At 45.5% G+C, this 20151-nt stretch overlaps 1 protein-coding gene across 1 annotated transcript in view; it reads left to right on the top strand.

The window, feature by feature from the left end:
* The first annotated feature begins 5171 nt into the window (after window positions 1-5171).
* LOC119431538 (mediator of DNA damage checkpoint protein 1) overlaps window positions 5172-20151 on the top strand; it is a 33601-nt gene continuing 18621 nt past the window's right edge. Inside the window, exons 1-8 of the mRNA XM_049657907.1 lie at window positions 5172-5480; window positions 6944-7013; window positions 9269-9321; window positions 9398-9490; window positions 12297-12392; window positions 14591-14659; window positions 15352-15489; window positions 18340-20136. Of these exons, the coding sequence (XP_049513864.1) occupies window positions 5406-5480; window positions 6944-7013; window positions 9269-9321; window positions 9398-9490; window positions 12297-12392; window positions 14591-14659; window positions 15352-15489; window positions 18340-20136 (2391 nt within the window). The 5' untranslated portion in view covers window positions 5172-5405. The remainder of the gene's footprint in view (window positions 5481-6943; window positions 7014-9268; window positions 9322-9397; window positions 9491-12296; window positions 12393-14590; window positions 14660-15351; window positions 15490-18339; window positions 20137-20151) is intronic.

Below are 20151 nucleotides of genomic sequence, written 5' to 3'. Positions count from 1 at the left end.
TTGCGTGCTCGTGTTTCGTCTCGAGCGGTTGCTATCGCGTGTCACAAGGCGGCCTACCTGTCGCGTGACGACACCGCAAACGCTGGCACGGCTGCTCCTCGTCGGCCGATAGGGTTGACTGTCCCTCTCCCCTCTATTTACGTACGCACAGGAATGCGAGAGAAAACACACAAAAAAAAAAGACAGTGAAAGTAATTACGAATTAAGATGGAACGATCGTAGAGAGGACATCCAAGGCACGTCAAAGTTTCGAAAAACGAAAACAACACTCTCGGGCCTCGGAAAGAAAGGATAAAAAGAAAACGGCGTAGCAGACAAAGTCGCGAATGCCGTGGTGACGGTGGAAGGAGGAGAAGTGTAGGAAAGGGAAAGGGGGAGGCGGCACGCCAACTCCGAACCAAAACAAACGCGCGCTTCGGATATCCGTGCGTACGAGCCAAGCCTCCCCCCCCCCCCCCCCCCCTGGGACTTATCTATTATTATTTTATTTTATTTGCGGAAGAGGTGAGCGAATGCAAGCTCACACCGCCGCGCAGGACCCGATCGACCCCACACCGAAACCGGCACAATTCCAGCAGATTCGTCGTTGCTTTCGTTGGGGTGCCTAGCCTGAACTGGTGAGAAGGGAAATTCCAAAATTGAGAAAGCCGAAGCTGCGACAACTCCAGCGGAAGTACCGTAAAATATATGTGTAATAATAGGGTGATAGAAGCAAGCCGGGCGTACGTTGCGACGACTGCGATCGGAGCGCGTGCCGGCAACACTTCGGCGAACGCAAATTTAAAAAAGAAAAAAAAAAAAGAAGAGTAGAAGGAAACACTGCCGTGAAGCTCCGATCGCGCATTTGTCGCCATTCCGACGGGGCAGCTCTAACCGCGCCGAATATCGAGCCCGGGCTGTGTTGTATCTCAAGGAAGGCGCCGCACTCGCCGGTAATTCTAGAGAGAGCCCAGCCTCCCGACACATTCTGAATTTTTTTTTTTTTTTTTTCTGTCTTACCGCTGCTCCCGTTCGTCCGTGATCCGAACTATACATACACGACGTTTCTTCTGAAAGCGTGCAAATTTGCGGGTCTGAAGGCGGCGCGCCGATGATGAAGCGAAGCGTATTCCGCGCCGCGATATCGTGCAAGACCAGAAAAATGCGACCGGCACTGGCTCTTCTCACCTTTTTTTTTTTTTATTCGCAGGCAGACCCCTCGTGTAAATTCGCTGCTCCCTCTTTCCAATGCCGAGTCTCTCCGGTCGCAGCTGGTGGCCGCAGTTCTCTGAGCTCTTCTTCGCTACACGATCGTCGCAACCCCGGGTCGGGCTCGTAGACACGAGAATCCTCTCGATCTCTTAACACTGGCTCGATCCCGCCGCCGCCGCCGCCGAGGAAGTCAGCAGCAGGGCACCGTCGCAGCCGCTGGGGTGATTCCGCATTCCGGGGCACACGCAACACATCGGTTTCGGGCGCACGCGAACGCACAAAATAACCGGGATCGACGGAAGATCACGGGGACCCGCACGGCACCTTTCCGAGCGGCAAACACACAGGGCGAATTTCTCTAGCGCGCGCGCGCGCGCTAGCACCCAAGCACACGCACAACACACCACACGTATAACGCAGGGCAGCAGCAGCCCGATTCCAGCTAGAGGCCAGCCCGATTTTTGACGCTCCTCTCCGGCGGCTACCGTCGGCGAGCCGAGCGAGCGAGCGACGCTCCTCCCTCCCTCCGTCCCGCACGCGCACGGGAGGGCGCTGCGGAGGCGAACCGGACGTGACGTTTTGCCCGGTGGTTCCGGTTGGGTTTGCCGCAAGTGCTGCCATCTGCGAGCGGCTTAATGAAAGCGAGAAAAAAAAGTTGGTTTCGGTTTTTGTTTTTGAACAGCTGCTTCTTCTGTGACATGAAACATCAATATGATCTCATAAATAAATTATTGCGACTTGAAAGAAATATATAGAGTAATTATGAAGAGAAAAAGGCACTATTTTCTGCGACAGCTTGACAAAATATTGTGTTTTCCCCCAGCAACGGCAAATCTCGAAGGCCATGCTTTTAATACTACACACTCGAGTCGAACATACGCCATCGCACTGTGTTTTAACCATTAGCAATGTCATGGAAGATGAAAATTTTCTTCTTTCGTGAGCCTAAATAGAACGTACGTTTTTCTCTTAAAATCGCAGAAAACATTTTTTGAGCGTACCCCTGTTTTGCCTTTGCAGAAATTTCACAAAAAGATTGTATTTTATGATTCAAATCATCCTGTTATTGTTACTTGCCTGGCTTGTCAAGAAAAAAAAACGGAGAAATCACCTTCATTCCTCGCAAAGCGAATATTCTTTGGAACATGGCAGTCACGTCACTTTCGGAATTTGAAGTACGGAAAAGCATGGCCTTTGAGATTCGTTTTTATTATTCACTCGACGCAAGCGAAGGCAACTTCTTAAAAAAAAAGCAGACGAGTAGAGCGGTAAGTCTGTGTTGAATAATCCGGACCATAAAATGCAAGCTTGCTGCGAAATTTTAGTAACAGCAAAGCAGGAGAATGCAATGCGGCGGAAGCGGCTCAGGGAGCCGAAAATACATCATACGTCGGGCTCGGTTAACCCGATTTCTGTCTAGTCGGGTTAACCCGACTCGCTGGTAGAGACCTGTGGATCGAGTAAGACTATAAGTCAGACATAACGCTGGCGTCAAGTTCATGTGGCTAGAAGTAAAGCTTTAGCTAAAAGGGGTAGTGTGACTGGCGGGAACGAGGAGCTGCACAAAATGGCAATGAAACATGCGGCGGTATGTGTGCCGGGTGCGCGTTCAGCCGATGCAGCCGTGTATACGCGTAGGCGCAGCTGCAACCGAATGCGGGCTACCTTTTCGCCTTTTCTTTGCGAGTTTATAAGTTTCGCGTACATTACATGTGCACATACGTGCTTTTTATCCATTCGTCAAGCCTTGCATGTGCGTGCGAAAAGAGCAAGAAGCGGCACCATATGACAGCGTAGAACGCGTTGTACTTGTCATACGTCAATGACTGACGTCGGGAATATCTGACAGAGCCTTTTATTACGAGAGCAATTATATGGACACTCCAGGTACATTTCTGCCGTCGTCGTCGCCGTGATGTTCCGTATAAAGTCCAAGGCCGATAACATCGTCGCCGTGCGCCGCATGCTGTATGTGCAAGTAAAATCGTGCGACGGTGAGCCGACGATAGTGGCTCAATCTTGCGCGCGCAAGGAGGAAAGCGGCGAGGAAGCGCGCCGTCTTCCGTCGTGCGAATTTCGTAACTTCAATCTCGCATATTTGGCAATGTTTGGCGACAAATGTAGTTTTGCCCCTACCAGACCAACTGACGAGCAAGATAAGCGTATCATAAAAAAGGGGCAAGCTCAAGTTGTCTCAATCACGCCTTAATGGCTCTCCCCCAGAAATATAATAATCTTTCATAGATTACGCGATTAAGTAATAGCGGCGTGGTGCAATAGTCTCGTTTAACCTTCTTGCATTTTTTTCCTTGTGTGCGTGTTAATTTCCTTTTGTCGTGTTAACTGACCTGTGTTCTCATAAAGTGCCCAGCATGTTTCATTTGTCACGCACGTGTGCGATATATACAGCAATACCTTTCCGGAATAAACAGTGTCAGTGCTTCCGCACTGTGGCTCGCACGCTTCGCCGTGCTCTGAATTTTTGCCACGAACAGCAGCCGTGATGTGGAATGTTGTAATTTAAAATGAGATCATGTGATTTTACCTTGGGTTTTCCGCGCCAAAAGCACGATCTAATCATGTCAGGCACGCGCCGTAGCAGGGGCTCCGTATTAATAATATAGACCACCTGGTGTTCTTCAACGTGCACCCAATGCACGGTACATGAGCTTTTCTTTTTTTTTTTTTTCTTTTTCTTCTTCTTTTTTTTTTTTTTTTTTGCATTCCATCTCCATCGGAATGTGGTCGCCGTGGCGAAATCGTATCCGCGACCTCGAGCTCAGCCGCGCAACGCCGTAGCTACCGTGGCGGGTAACATGAAATAATATCTGAAACTCGGCAGCACCAGCTAACACATTTTTTTAGGGGCGAAGCTCCATAGGGCGTGGGTCTGTCCTTCCTCCGATGTAGTATGTAGCCATAGAATAAAGACCAACTGTAGCCACCTGTAGTTTTATGAAGTGTTCACTAGATAGCGTTCCGGTTCCGCTTCCACTTCCGGTTCCTGTTCCACTTTGCGCGCGTTCGGTGCGAACGCGGGCAAAACGCCGACGGCGTCGACAACAGTTCTGCGCGTTGCTGGTGCTGCTGCATGTCCAAGTTTATACAGCTGATAAAACTACCTTGAGTCGACCCCATGACTGCTTCGCATACTACTCAGGGTTCCCCTACGGGAAGATGGTGTAATTTTCTCTCTCGTTCCCGACGCGCGCTCTCTATATCTCTCGTCCGTAGCTGTGTTTTACCTGAATGATCCCCCGGTGCTTCGCCCACTCATCATCATTCACTTCGTGGATATGCTGTGATTTTTTTTTTTTTCATTCCCTAGGTCCTGCATGATATTTCAGCGCATACGGAAACACGGGACGGCGTCCTGTGTCATGTGCGGCTGACTGGTCGCGCGCTGTTTCCACAACTTATCCATTGATTGTGCCGTTGATTATGCGTTGAGTGCTTTTTCGATAAACGCTATTTGCGTCGAATCGCGCACTCGTGAGTACTGTGTATCTCCGTTTTATGCTATGGGCAGGCTTCTTCAGTCGCAAAGCATACCTCGAAGCTTAAAAAAACAAAAAAAAAAAAACGACACTTTTTTTTTTTTTTTTTTCTGCCGCGCATGATTTGTGCCCATTTTTCAGCCACGTACAAAACGTGTGCCTGCTGTCGAAAGCATAGCGCTGCAACATCCCACTTCTGCGATGCACGTTGTGCACGTCTAGAATATCGCGAACACATTGCACCACACGCTGGCGCGCTGCTGGCTCAACCATAGAGAAAGGAATTGAATTTCTTTCTCTATGGCTCAACCATAGAACCAACGCATAGAACCCACGCCATTAAAGCCCCTTTACACGCCATACGACGACAGCGCCCCGAGAAGCCATAGCGGCGGTTAAACCTTTCAAGCAATGCTGCATGATTTTTCTTTTGTTTCTTTTTACTAACTCAATTAGTGCCTTTTATGTATTCATTTAACCTTATCTTATTTTAAATGTACCTTCCGATTCTTGGCTAATTCCCCGTTGTGGGCATCTAATCGATTATCATCATCGTTTTTCAGCTTCCTTACGACGCGCGCGCTGCGTGCTCTCGTGCGTCCCACTAACGGTTTTTTAGGCTGCCGAGTCGCCAGGCTGCAATGCTGTTTTGTTTGGCGGCGTTTGAACAGTCGTGTTTGCTCGCGCAGTGAACATCCGTTTGACAAGCACTCAGCCATGGACGGGAACGACCTGGAGATGACGCAGGTCATCCACGGCCAGGACGACTCGGAGGACGAGGCCGAGCGAGAGGTGCGTGTTTGACCGTTTCCCGCCACCACGGCTCGTTGGCGTGCGTCCGTCCGTCTCCCTCGCGGTGTCCGTTTTTGACCATGAAGTTTCATCCTACTATGGCTGTGTCGTTTCCCCCGCCGATTACTTCATTTCTTTGCTCCTTTGTGCTTGCTACGTTTCGTTAGGTGCACTTCGGTTTCACCAGCTCCTATTTTAGCGTTGCGATGTAAAACTAATTTAGCAGAACCACGACCTAAACTAGGTACGCAAGAGTCCTCGCCCTAGCGTCTCTGTCAAACGCGCTGTTCGCAAGGTCCTTACTGGTTTTCAGGGACGGCGTCAGAATTTGCTTAGTGAAAGGTGGGTTGGGAGGGCAATGATATAACGATTGTGACGAGACTTGATCAGTGTGAAACATTGCAGACTGACGGGTGATAGTTGCTTTCAGCCGCATCGGTCAAAAAACCGATCTGCGACTTTATTTTTTTTTTAGCAGTTTTTATTCGACCATGCAACGTGGGACGCCAGCGTACGCGCACGACTGCTTACAATCTGCGGTGATGCGCATTTTGGCAGAACAGAAATAAACCGGTGGTTTGTACGCTGAGAGATGGCGGCGCCACCAATGTAAACTAGTTCAAACATGCAAGATGACCTTATGTCGAGGCTGCTCATACCTAGCAGAGACAGCCGGACACATCCTACTCCGCACGGTCCTCTCTCCACATCCGGAAGAGGGCACCGCTCTACCGCAAGCGGTCGGCTTTCGACCAGCGGACAGCCAGTACGGTGCCGCGGAGTTGATTCAGTTGATTCGTGCTGATCACAGATATAGGGGTGGCAGCAGTGGCTCAGCGAGGAGGGAGTACACGGGGCACGCGCTGCCACCCCGAAATTTTCGGTTTTGTATGCGGCCTGCCCAGACATCTCCCCGCTTTCACGATCCCAGCCCAGGAGGTGCCACCCCCTGCCAAAACAAAACCTTTTCAGGGAAAATTGAAAGAGAAACTGTCGTCCACCTAAATGTAGCATGAAGCTACCGAGGGGGTTTCCGAGGTAAAACTCAGCCTGGTCCCGGAACCAACGCCTTTTCGGGGCGGTCGCTCTACCATCTGAGCTAACCTGGAGGCTAGCAGATCGCAGTGCGAGTGCAAATTAATCGACTGTCGAAGAACAGGGATCATGAATGTGGCTAATTAGTTCTGCAGAAGCCCACAAGGCGGAGGAAGTGTCATGAAAGGGGAAGTTGCTTGTGGTTTCCTTTGTAGCTTCGTGCTGTATTCAGGTGGATGACACTTTTACTTTTCTCGTGACACTTCCTCTACTTTGCGGGATTCCGCAAAACTGATTTGCCATATTCGCCGATAGATTTTGCTGTATGGAAAGACACTTCCTTATATGCTGCTAGAGTGTGCCTGAACTCTAATTTCAAGGTGCATGTAAAAAAATGCTATACTTCAAACGTAATTCACCGCTTTCAGATACGGGCCATATTGAAGCTCCACGACCAAGACGCGCCAGCGGCGTTCCAGTCTTTCCACTTGAAGCCAGGTAACTTCGAGTGGGGCTTTGATCCATCACAGTTCCTGTTGTTGGCGTTTAATTAAACCGTTTAACAAGTACTGAAATGACGTTTTTCACTGTGCAATTTTGCAATAACTGAAGGTCCAAAACATCTACACCCCAAAAAATATGGACAAGCATCGAGCGTACTGAATAATTTACGATAACGCTTGTTTCTATGAATCGGTTTCGTAGTCAGAAAGTAGACGTGTCAAGAAATCATTTTTAAAAAATGGGTTGCCTCATCCTGCAATCGCTGTAGTGGCCACACACAATCGCAGTCAAAAGAAACTTGCACAGCACTCTCGCTTCTTTTCCATTTTTTGTTATCAGCATAGTTCCCAGCCTTATTGCTACACGTGAGCAAATTCGACCCGTACACATTTTATCCATATGCATGGTTCTTGCGCACCTGACATGCATTGTGAGCATTATAATTGCTACAGTTACCACATTATGTCACCTTTGTCACAATCTCTGATGAGCGTACTGCGTTCACATCATAATTCGAGCTTGAAGTTATGTGGCATTGCCAGCCTGTGGGGAAGCACTTCTTGCACATTATGTGCTGTGAAAATGCCTTTAGCATTTCGAGCTCTTACTGTGAAATTAAAGTTGAGTTTTGAAAGGATACTCCATTATTCGAAACTGGTGATGTGTTTCTCCTTAATATCCCTTCAAAGGGAGTACTGATCTTTTTTTTTCTTTTTTCTGCATTTTCTTGGTAAATGTATGTCCAAATCCTCAAAACTGTAGAGAGAATACTAGCCCGAGTTGGAGAGCCCTAAATAATTTACCATAATACTTGTTTCTGCGAACCAGTTTTACTTTCGGTAGCTAGGAGCTGAACACGTTGATATGCTGCGATGGAGTGGCTTACTCCTTGCCTGCAATTACTGTGGCTTCTACACGTGAGCACAATCAGAAGTAACATATAAAACCCTCATGTTCATTTTTAAAAATAGGTATATAATATTTTTTTTATATATATACGTCGTCATATTAAGCTTTATTTAAATGTGTCGCCAAAATTTTCTTGTCTTCATGATGTTGCAACAATGGCGACGATGCCACTTTCAGCGTTTTCATGCCATATTTAATGTCAAATGAAAGTACCTCATGTTTTCCAGCCTTCATGCTTAAGTCTCATTCTTTCATGTGCAAAAAGCAAGTGGTATTCACAACTTTGAAAATAACCACGTACTTCTTTACAGCCCCTCACCACATGTTGTTGCAAATTTTGCTTGTGCACTGGAAGTCGTAGAGTGGCGTCTAGGGAGCGTCTTATCGCAGGAATCTTTCCAATTGGTTCATTATTAGAGGAGATAGGAGGAATTTAACTGTTGTTGTGATGCTGCCAACATATAGACTTTCCTTCTGTCTCGACTAGCATGCACAAGCGAGGGTTCTTATCTGGCTTCTCCTGTGCCATAGCCGAGGGACCATGTCACATTTTTGTCACAAGCCCCAACCCGTTTCCCTTTCTCTTCTTGCTGCGTGGGGCGCTCGTAGTGGCGTGATTGCGCTTTATGCACTGGAGGATTTACCGGGATCACATGTCATAATGATATTGCTTACGAGGAGGCATTTATGCATGTGCCTTGGCTCTCTTGGCTGGAAGCAGGGCTCCCTTGAAAGGAACGGCGCGCGGGTTGCTGTTTGATATTTCAGCTCTTTTTGCACCGTGCAGCCGTTTGATACTTTGCAGACATGATTGCCACCGTGTGGTCTATGCACCGGAGTAGCTGTTTGCAATGCTCAAACCTGGTGAGGGCCCCTTTAAGAGAAAGCTTTACTCCAGAGCCAACTTAAACTTCCCTATTCAGATACACATGAAATGTTATAATGCTCTGGTTAGGCAACTGCCAAGCTGATTTGAACGAAAGCTAAATTCTACTTACTGTAGGAAGCAGAATTTCGATTCAGATTCTGAAATGTTGTACAAAAATTGACAAGTTTTAGAGACATTGAAGCACGCAGGTTACAAATCCGTAAATCTGTACCAATGCCAGATATCTCACTTCTATGAACATTTGCTAAAGCATCTGAAACGGACAAATGTGATCTACAACTTCATGGCTTATTCAAATAGTTCTGCACAACAGTAGTCCGGCACAGTCTTTTTGTGGATAATTTCGGACATGGCTTTCTTGCTGCTGAGCAAATTGCATGCCTGGTGGTTTGTATTTCGTTTGTTCTATTACGTTTATTATTTTTGAAATTGTTGTTTTCTTTCATTCCAGGTACAAACGTGGTCGGCCGTTCTCGTACCTGTGATGTTATCATTGAGAATTACGTGAGTCATTGTCTTATCCCATTAGTACTAACAGAATTGATGTGTGACTTCTTGCATTTTTACTGTCCTGGTGCAGGCCGTCTCCAAGCAGCACGCCATCATCGATGTTGGCAGCGACAGTTGTACTATCATGGACCTCGGAAGTCAGAATAAAGTCAAGATTGGAAAAGTAAGCTCGGCAAAAACAAAATTTTGATTTTTTTTTAAGTACTTGTCTTGCATATCTCCTTGAAGCATAAAATAATTTATTGAATATTGAAAGTCTTGCACTATATCTTGCATCTTCAGAACCATGAAAAGTGTACAGCTGAGAGCGAATTAAGAATTTCTAATTCCTCACTGAGTTTTGTCAAGTTTACAGAGTGTTGTATCCATGTGAGAACTTTCTACTGAAACGTCAAATATGGCGTCAACTATTTCACTTCTAGCATACTTAGAAAGCACCTGTCCAGACATTTCGGAAGCTTGCCTCATGTAAAATAATTGTGAAAGGCAATGGAAGAAATCAACCCACTGCAAGGCGACACAAAGATACCTAAGAGCAAACACCCAGTTGTCAATCTCGCAACTCTTTTTACTGGAACGTTCTGCACGTTATTCAAATTGCACCACAAGTCCAGTCAGAAGTGTTTTGAGAAGTATGCGACAAGTTTGATGTACCATTATTTACATTAGTGGTGTTGCTTTTGATATACTACCTTGGCATGCACAGTTGCAGCGCTTGAAGGGCATATCTTGAGCCTCTGTTGAAATGCACCAACAGTTCTCAACAATGAGATTGAAGCATTAGCTCAAATATTATATAATACTAGTAGCATTTTTCCAATTCCAAAAAAAAAAACTAATTTATCTTCATGTAACATATTCAAAAACTCATTTTGTTTTGCCAGGAAATACCAAAGCAACACTTACGCCTAAGCACTTTTTCAAGTGACTTTAATTTAAAAAGTAAACTTTCCAAGGGTGAAAAATAAATGCATATTATATTGTCACGGGCAACACCACAATATACTTCAAAACACTACTGCAATGTTTACGTCGTTGACTTCATCATCATCAAATGACCGAAGCACTTTCTTGCTCGGGCCATAAATATTTGCATTAGATTTTACTGTATTAGTACTTGTATCAGTATTAGTTTGTTTGAGCCTACTGTGCTCTAGATGGTGCAAGTGATGGGTCACCAGATATGAATAAATACATTTGTACGAAATTGACGAATACAGTGGACTCTGGAAAAACGAAACTCGCTTGAACTGAAATGCTGGAAAAACTGGACTAGGGTACCAACTTTGGTTGGCCACCCATAAGAATAATGTTAACGAACTTCGTTTAAACGGAACGCTTCTTTTTGTGAACTCCGGTAAACTGAACTGGATCCTAAAGTGCACCTGCCTCGTCGGCCATCTTACTTCATATGAAAACATGAGTAAATCGACCAGCATGTCAATTGGTAATGCCAAACGTCAAGGAAATCCAATCTAGGAGCAAGTTGCGCTGTCGTGGCATTAGCAGCTGCTCTGCGTCGTTCACACTGCCTATTTTTCGCCTTCCTTGATGCATCGTGATGGCAACAGTCAAAAAGCGAGAGTGCATGAACAAATGCCTGGTGCGAAAGAAGCTGCACAATTTTTTTCAAGCAAAGTGCAATAACATTTTTTAACTGCAGAGAAATTAAAACGCTCGACGCTCTTGAAATAAAATGACTTTTCGGGATTTTTGCATCCTTTGCAGAAATGAAACTTCTGATAAATGGAACTATATTTTTCTCTCCCTCTTCAAGTTCTGTTTAAGTGGAGCCTACTGTGTAATATTGCCACATGTCATCGTTATACTACTTGCCGGTGCTTGTTCTTTACTGGACTAACACTTAGCAAGATTTGTCTATAATATCCTAAATTACGTAGACGTTGCCGCCAATTCTATGGCGGAGGAGGCATGTCTGATCAGAATGAGCACATGTCTCGAATAGTATTCTACATACATTCTTGAATGTACGCGAGTACCAGCAGTTACTCTGTAATGTAGGGCCAGATACAGGGCATCCGAACCTTGTTATAACATGGTTGCATCCGACATGAAAACGCCTTCATATATGGCATTTGATATAAGCAAATACTATACTACTTATTACGCACTGATACTGGCAGAAAATATTTTAAATTTGCTTTATCTTCTCTCTGGGGTTTTACGTGCCAAAAATTGTAGTTTAAACGTTGTTCAAGCGAGTTTCATTTTTCCAGAGTCCACTGTATTCGTCAATTTCATACAAATGTATTTATTCATATCTGGTGACCAATCACTTGCACCATCTAGAGCACAGTAGGCTCAAACAAACTAATACTGATATAAGTACTAATACAGTAAAATCTAATACAAATGTTTATGGCCCGAGCAAGAAACTCGTTGTGGCATAGTGGCTTTAGTGTTGTGTTGCTAAGCCTGAGGACAAGGGATCAAATTTCTGCTGCGGTGGCTGCAATGCAAGAACGCCCTTTCTACCATGCATTGGGTGTGCGTTAAAGAACCCCAGGTGGTCAGAATTAATCCGGAGTCCCCCACTACGGCATGCCTCATAATCGTATTGTGGTTCTGGCACGCAACACCCCATAATTTTGTAACTATTATTTTGTGTGATAATTTGTTCTAGTATGTGTGCTCATTAGTCTATTAACCGCATAAATAACAAGTTTAACCCATAAGCTTAGTTTAACAACCGACAACCATGCTCACCGAAATCGTTGTGATTTGAATGTTGCTCGTCTTTCTGAGCCCAAGTTCATGCAATAGCAGATTGTTAACTCTCACATTTGGCAGTCTTTCTAGTTCTTCAGTGTCACTCCGTGGCATCCTGTTTGTGTTGATGAAATTTTTACAGCACAAAAGGTGTCTTATTGAGTTCAGACGTTTACTTTGAGCCTGCCACCTAGGAATAGAGCTTCACTTTACAGGTCTGTATTTGTCTCCTTTTGCAGCGCACACTGAAGCCAAACTGTCAGTACAACCTGGACTACAACGAGGAGTTCTGCATAGCGGGTCTCAGGGCCCGCATTTTGTATGACCAAAACAATGTGAGCAGTTCATCTGTAGGGTTATTTGTAGTTGGGAAGGTGTGAGATACCTCTTCCCGCATTGAACATGAGTTTCACTGCACTTTTGACCAGCACCGAGGACACACAAAATGCAACTGAAAACTATTTATCGAAAGAGCTGCCATCACAGTTATGAGAGCCCAAGAAACGGTAAAGTAGTTAGGTTGTGGGAGGTACAACTGTAAGAAAAAGCTTGTAGACATGAATCTCTACGATGCTATGCGGTTGAGATTGCTGTACCGCATTTCCTTCACCTTTAGTAATTGCATATATATTTATTTATCGGATTGGCAAATCTATTTATAAAATAAAGCCTACTTGCCAAAACAAAGCCTATGTAAATTTCTCTGAAAGAAAAATCTGTTACGTGGAATGGAATTTGTCCAGTTTTCGAGAATTGAAACTGAAGGACACTGCCTTGTCAGGGCGTACTCTTTCAGCTGAACGTAATGTGAGGGTGCGGCTAGCAGCTCAACGGCAGACTACTCTGTACTTAAGATTTAACTTGGACGAGTCGGTTCATTGTAACGAAGTAGGGAAACAAGCAAAGTAGATGGGACAATGCACGAGAACGAACACTTCTACATGGGCACCAAATCAAAAAAAAAAGGCCATGTTCACAGGAAAACGGAGACTTGGAAGTAATCAGCAGCAGTCGAGCAAGAGATGCATTAGGCCTAATTTGCTACAACAATTACTAGAGGGAACTGTGGTGCTAGTCTCTAGGGGAACTGCACGCATGGCAGTACAGCCAGCATAGGTATGATGGTTAGCAGTACATTAATTTGCGTAAACCTAACCTTGTTTTGCCCCCTTCAGACTGTTTTGCAACTTTAGAAGTTGTTCATTTTCAACAAACTATTGCATTATAAAAGCAACGATATGCAGTACTCCTACTTGTGTGTTGAATCTCGTTGCTTTCTACATTTAGAAATATAGAATTGCTTCGAAATTGAGGCTGTTAAAAGCAGACAGACATGGAGGAACAAAACAAAATAGGAGGGGCCCTGGCATCGCGTATTTGAAAGCAGATGGGCGTGAGCTTCGAACTTGCAATGTGAAGATCTGACGGGAGCATGCATTTGCTGGTAGACGTCGGAACAGAACTTCTGTAACAGTTTTATTGAAGCAGGCATCGCCCCTATGTTTTTTTCGTGGCACATTGAAGAGGCTGGAAAAGACCCGCCTTGCGATTACGTGAGAGCCTGTGTTGCTAGCTGGCACTCGCAGTTTCACACACCGCACTCCAAACACAGTTTGTCTTGCCAACGGAATGTGCTGTGCGCGAGCTGAAAACGCTTCTCACTTTTGGAGGCTGAGAGTAGAGAGAGCTTTACAGGTGCGATTGCTATGGAAACGAGGATGTTTGGACCACCAATCCCAGTGCTCCTTTGTGAAAAACAGCATGTGACTTTCACCACACCTTCTCCAACACACCCAGGCTGGCCAGAGCCTCTCCTAAGCTTTTCCTTCCTCCATGCAGATAAAGCACTTTAAACAAAGCTTCAGGCATGAAGATCAGACAAATCCACGTACTAACAATCATTCCCATGCTAGCTGAACCATAGCAGCACCGGAGTTTTCTCTGGTAATTTTAGTAAGAAACTCTGCATGTTAAGCTCCCGCCCGAGGCAACCCTTGTTCGACCACTGTGGAGGGGCTCTGAACTCCTTTGCCTCACCCACCCTCTGCTGCTGCGCACAAGGTGACCGGTTCAAGTCCCAGCCACTGCAGCCACTATTCGATGGGAGTGGAATACACAAGCATCCGTTTATAGCACTTGGGTTTAGACTTAAGAAGCCCAGGCAGTCAGAATCAATGCAGATCTGTCTGTTTCTCGCAGCCCTTCTATTGCTTTGGGACATTGAACCTCATTAATCTATCAGTGATCCTTTCCATCATCTGCCCTTTCTCCTTCAGCTTTTCCTGCCTCAGCAGCAGAGCAATGTGGTGACTGCATCGACTGCTCCTTGCCTAAGGCTGGAAGTGTATGTCATTGAAAGCCATGAGGTTGACATACTCTGGAAAATTTGCAATATAGGTGACTCTATCATATTCAAGCTCGTTTCGTCATTGATGCACCTACTTGGCACATTCGCCTTGCAGAACCAACCCGTTTCTCTCTGTTTTTTTTTTTTTTTTTCCGCATATACCATTGCGTGTTTTCTTGTTCGTAGGGTGCCAAGAGTGACACCGGCTCCGACACATGCTCGGAATCCCTTCTGACAGCCATTGAAGTTTCCAAGGTAAAATTTCCTTTTCAATTTTGTACATGCTGGAGTGATGTGTGTGCCGTGCGCGCCGTGTGCAAGCTTTAACGAGTTCAAGTCTGCCTCACAATATGGTGCACAGCATGGCTTGTTTGTTTATATATTTGTGGAAGGGGGATAATTGCACAATAAAGAAAGGCAGCATTGTTGGAGCAGCTATGCCTGTATCCTATTAAAACCCTGATAAAGCAGCTCACCAACGGCCTAAATCAAAATTCCCCTTGCTACAGTTGCAGCATTCCAACTTTTTTTATTTAAATGCAACAAACCTAATCGAATTGGGTGCAGTAGTTGTCGAGAAGAATGACTTGCTCTTTTCTATGTATTTAAATAAGAGCTCTCGAGCTAATCTTTCTCTTAAATTCTATTGCCCGTTGAAAGCAGAATTTTTATTCAAGTCCAGACTTTTTTGATAGCCGAATAGCTGGAGCTTTAAAAAAAAGCAGTACGAAGTTTGCAAGTCCACAACCGTGACAAAACAGATATTAGACATATAAGATATATATATCAGTTCAAAGCCTTACAAGAAATTAATGAAAGACTTCGGCACTCAAAAGGTTAATGCTACTTGTAAACTGCTTCATTTGATAGTGGGGTGTCAGATGTCCTTACTTTTGGGTATGAGATACATCTTTATCTTGTTGTCCTCTTCTAACTCCTTTGTTTAGGATCAGGAGGGTGTTGATGCCGAGGCGTGCGACAATGCTGATAAGCCGGAGCCTTCTGCTGCAGCAGCCGGACTTGATGAAGAAACGGGGGCTGCAGTAGAATCCAAGTTGGAAGTTTCCAACAAGACTGCATCTAAGGTATGTGAACAAATCTGCTGGAGTGTATTTGGTTAGCTTCCTTTCTTGTCCCGTCAGAAACTACATGGCACTAATTGGCATGCTTCGTTTCTGCTTGCGCCTACACAAGCCTTTAAGGGACGATAAAGAGAAACACGCAGTCACTTTACACCAATAAAGTGTTCTTCCAGAACTACATTTTCGTTAACTTCACAATAATAAGCTGAATATTAGAAGAGAAAATAAAGGTCAAAGTTCCGAAAAACAGACTGGTGGGCTAGTTGGTACTGCCACGGCCGCTGGATAAAAAAAAAAGGTGCGGCCTGCCGCGGCGCCACACGCCGGGGTCTGTTGTCTGGCATCGGCATAGTAAATGCGTCAGGAACACGGTGCAAGCCGAAGCGTTCCATCCCCCTCAGCTAGCGCCGTTCGGCACAGCCAAGCGGCCAACAATGCAACTACGGCCGTCACGTTCGCTCCCATAGCAGCGCGCCCGACGCAGCAGGCCGCACCTTTTTTTTTATCCAGCGGCCGTGGTACTGCATAACTTGAGGTTAACCCTTTCAGATGCCACTTTATCCTGTTGATGGAAAACTTACTTTCCCCACATTTCTTGCATCTTCAGAATCGTAGAAAGTGTACTGCTGCTGAAAAGATTAAGAACTTTGAATTCTTTAGTAAGTTTCGTCAAGTTTACAGAATGTGGACTCCATGCAAAAACTCACTACAGGAACATCAAATATGAAAACATGAACTATTTCGTGTATTGAAAAGCTTGAAAAGCACTTATCCAGCAGGTTTAAAATTATGCCTGGTGCATGACATCATGAAAAACAATGAAGGAAGCGAACCCGCTACATACAACATACTGACACCAAGCAAGAACATCCGACCGTTTACCTTCCCACTCATTTGACATTTTGTGCATGTTGCACAAAATTGCAGCACAATTCCAATCATAAGTGTTCCAAGATATATGCGATACATTTTAAATATCCTTACTTTAATCAGTGCTCTTGCTGTTGTTGCACAATCTTGGTGTACCCAATCGTGTACATAGCGTCTTAAAGGTTTAAGCGCTTGAGAGCACGTAGATCAACAGCGCTGTGTCTTCATTTCCTTCTGTTGTCCTACGTGCTCTCTTGCGTTTAACCTCCCGTTAAAGTTCCATTTCTTAAAATTTCGCGTCACAACCCCAGTGCTCGTATGTCAGTGTAATGACATGGGTTTTAAAGTACAGTTAAACCTCGGTATAATAAACTGCAATAAAGAACTTCACTATGTAACAAAGCATTTCACTTTTGATAACTTATTGTCCATAGAACCTCAATATAACAAAGTGTGTTTATACACAATTTCAATATAACGAAATTTCACTGCCACCACGAAGGAACACCGAGACAATAAATGCAAACTTCTGCAAACCCAGATGATCAAATGGTTGAAAAACATTTTTCAACCATTGAAAAATGGGGAGCGAGGGGGGGGGGAGCGAGGTCGCGGTAACGCAATCAAGCGCAAGAGAGGGAGTGGGGGGCAAGTTGATGAGCGTCTCCTTTTTTAGCACAGCTGTGGCTGCACATGATTGTTAACACGGCTGAGCGCATGTGCAAAGGGTGAGCGTGCAGAGATTGTGTGGCATCGTGTGCGCTGTCTTCCAGCGCACTTAGTACAGGAGGTTGCGTAATCTCGAATTTCGGAGACTTGTTGAAGCAAGAGGCAGACGAAGCATTTGCGCCCCGCGTGGCTGTCCTCGCTTAATTTGTACCGCCGAAGTGAAGATATAGTTGACACAGCATGACGCCTTCTTTCGTCGCCGACTCTCAAATTCGAGAAAATGAATTTTCCTTCTCATTCAAATTTGCCTTTTTTTCGATTGCCCGATTATTCGGAAGATCTCGTGGTCCCTTCCGTGTAAAACAAGCATCGATTGGCGACTGTACTTACTTGCATAAAAGGTCGAATTTCAGTACACCAAAGCTGATTGACGATTTTACAGACTTCGTTGTATCGAGGTTTAACTGTATTTCTTTGTATTTGGGCAGTTGTGGCACAGTAAAAGTTATTGGAACTTGGTTAGTTTATAATGACATTGTAGTTTCACTATTCATAAAAAAAGCATAACTAGGCCTGAGCTGACGACGCCACAGTCCATAACATCATGGCAACTTGGTGCGGGAAATACAGGGCAGAGTCATTGGCCGTCTTTAGTTCTTGCATTTTTTTTTATGAAGTTTTTTTTTTTTTCAAGTATAAAAAGACTTTTTTTTTTGTTATTTACTAATACAGGTAAAATTATTTTTCTCTTTAGTTTCCCTTTAATGGAAACACTAAAAGGCAAGAACAAATCACTTCAGATTGAAGTATTTATTACCATTATCATAATTTGCAAGTACATTTTCTGCATTGCACCTTTGCCCATCCATTGGTGGCGCCAGTCTTGTTTTAAATGAAGACAAAATTCTGGCTGGCACATGCTGGCACTTGGCTCTTGTACATGGTTTTATCATGAGAGCCACATGTATACATATCCTAAGACAAACTTGGGTCCTATGCATTGATTGCAGAAAATGACTACATTAGCTTGATAATCTGCTTTGTGGGGAAGCCAGTTTTCCTATTATGAAAAGGGTCCGTTAGAGTAACCAAAATGCACAAAGATGATAAATGTACACCACTGTAAAATATCGTGCAGTTTGATTTCTACAGAGCTCGCATAGACAATGTCAGTTTTGCTTAGGCATTACACTAATCCATTGCATTCTTCTGCTCTGCAGAATGTAGCAGTGCACTTAAATTAGAAAGTGGAGCATATGTGAAAGAGCATAAATTGCATTTCCATTTTGTCTTTTGTTTGTTCACTTTCTACAGTCGTCGCAAAACGCAAAGACATGCAACAGTGAATACCAGTCCAGCGGAAGCTTCACCATGCCCGAGATGCCCATGCTCGACTACACTCAGACCGACAGCTCGCAAGGGACCGAGCCTTATGCGGGTGCCGACCGCGACGCTCAGACGAACCAAGAGGGTGCTGGAGCGGGAGCTCCGGCTGCGCAGGTTCCTGTAGGTGCTAATGCCCCTGCAGCGAAAGATACGGATGCGTTTCTGTGTGCCCCGACACAGCCGTACTCCGATGCCACCTGTGGCGGGAATGCAGGCGACACTTTCAAGCCTGCCACAGCAGACCAAGAGAGTCGTTTGAATGCAGAAACGCAACCTTACACGGACAATGCTGAACGTCCCGAAGTGCCTTCTTCAAACCCCGGTGAAATAATCGACCTGGAGATGGATGAAACAGATCGGCTCAATGCTCCAACGCAAGCATACGAAAATGATCCATCTGCGGAGGCCGAGCGTCTGAACGCGCCGACACAAGCATACACAGAGCAGGACGAGGATGAGAGGCTGAATGCAGTAACTCAGCCGTACGCACCAGACATCAACCAGGAGGAAGAGGAGAGGTTGAACGCAGTGACTCAGCCATATGCAGGAGACGTCAACCAGGAAGAGGAGGAGAGGCTGAATGCTGTAACACAACCATATGCAACAGACGTCAACCAGGAAGAGGAAAGGTTGAATGCAGCAACACAGCCGTACGCAGCGGACGTGAATCAGGAAGAGCAGGACAGGCTCAATGCCGTCACACAGTCGTTCAATGACAACGCAGAAGAAGACAACATGGTGGAAGAGTCCGTGTGTGCTCCCACTCAACCAGAAGAGAGACACCGGCGCCTCCTGTGTGGTCCGTCTGAACTCAGCTTCGTCCTGTGTGAAGCATCCCAGCCGTGCCGCGACGACGGCGGTGATGATGACGAGGAGGAGGAGGAGTTCTGCGCGCCGACCCAGAAGGACGAATCTCCACCCCTAAAAGTTCATGCCCTGCTGAAGTACCGTAGAGAGAGAGGAACAGTGGCAGCAGAAGATGACAATGACAAGACACCACCACTATCACCAAAGACTACGATAGATGAGACTCCACCACCTTCCCCTGGCTTTGTTCCAGAGAGTGATCCCGAAGATGATGATGGGGACACAAGCATGGTAACAGCCCGGCGCTCGTCTTCCATTTTTAATATGACCGGTGCGTCTGTCTATGAAGACTGTGTGACACCTGGCGGTGCCATTGGCGGCTCACCCATTATCGGAAGCATCGGAAAGGTGTCGGGTAAGCGACCAAGGAGGGGGATGAGTCTGAAGAAGCCCACATGTGACACTGTTCTAGAACTTCCCAGTCAAGAAAGCACTGCAGGAGCTGAATGGATGCAGCAACAGCAAGCTGCCTCACATTCAAAGGCATCTAAGAAACTAACGTACATTGAAGAAGCAGACGACAGCAGAGATTTGAGTGCAAAGACTTCAGATGCTTCTCTAGCTGAGCTCTCGGTAAGTGGGGATGAACATACCAGCAAGAATTCAAGCATTATAACCACTTGCAGCCCACAAAAGGTACCTGCGGAGCCGCAAGAAAGCGCAGATACTAATAAAAACAGAGTGACTACTGAAGACGGTGAAATGCCCGTACTTCACATGAGCGAGGTTACAGATGTTGACACAACGGCTACTGACAAGGAAGACAGTACAATTCAGGATTCTGCTGTCAAGGAGGGAAACAGGCTGCTGAAGCCTGCACAAGCAAGGAAATGCCAGCAGACACTGGCGAGTCTTCTGGCACTCTGACGTCTG

The sequence above is a fragment of the Dermacentor silvarum genome, chromosome 10 (assembly GCF_013339745.2).
Source record: "Dermacentor silvarum isolate Dsil-2018 chromosome 10, BIME_Dsil_1.4, whole genome shotgun sequence".
NCBI lineage: Eukaryota > Metazoa > Arthropoda > Arachnida > Ixodida > Ixodidae > Dermacentor > Dermacentor silvarum.
The sequence above is the reverse complement of the archived record's forward strand: the minus strand, read 5'-3'. Positions and strand labels throughout refer to the sequence as shown.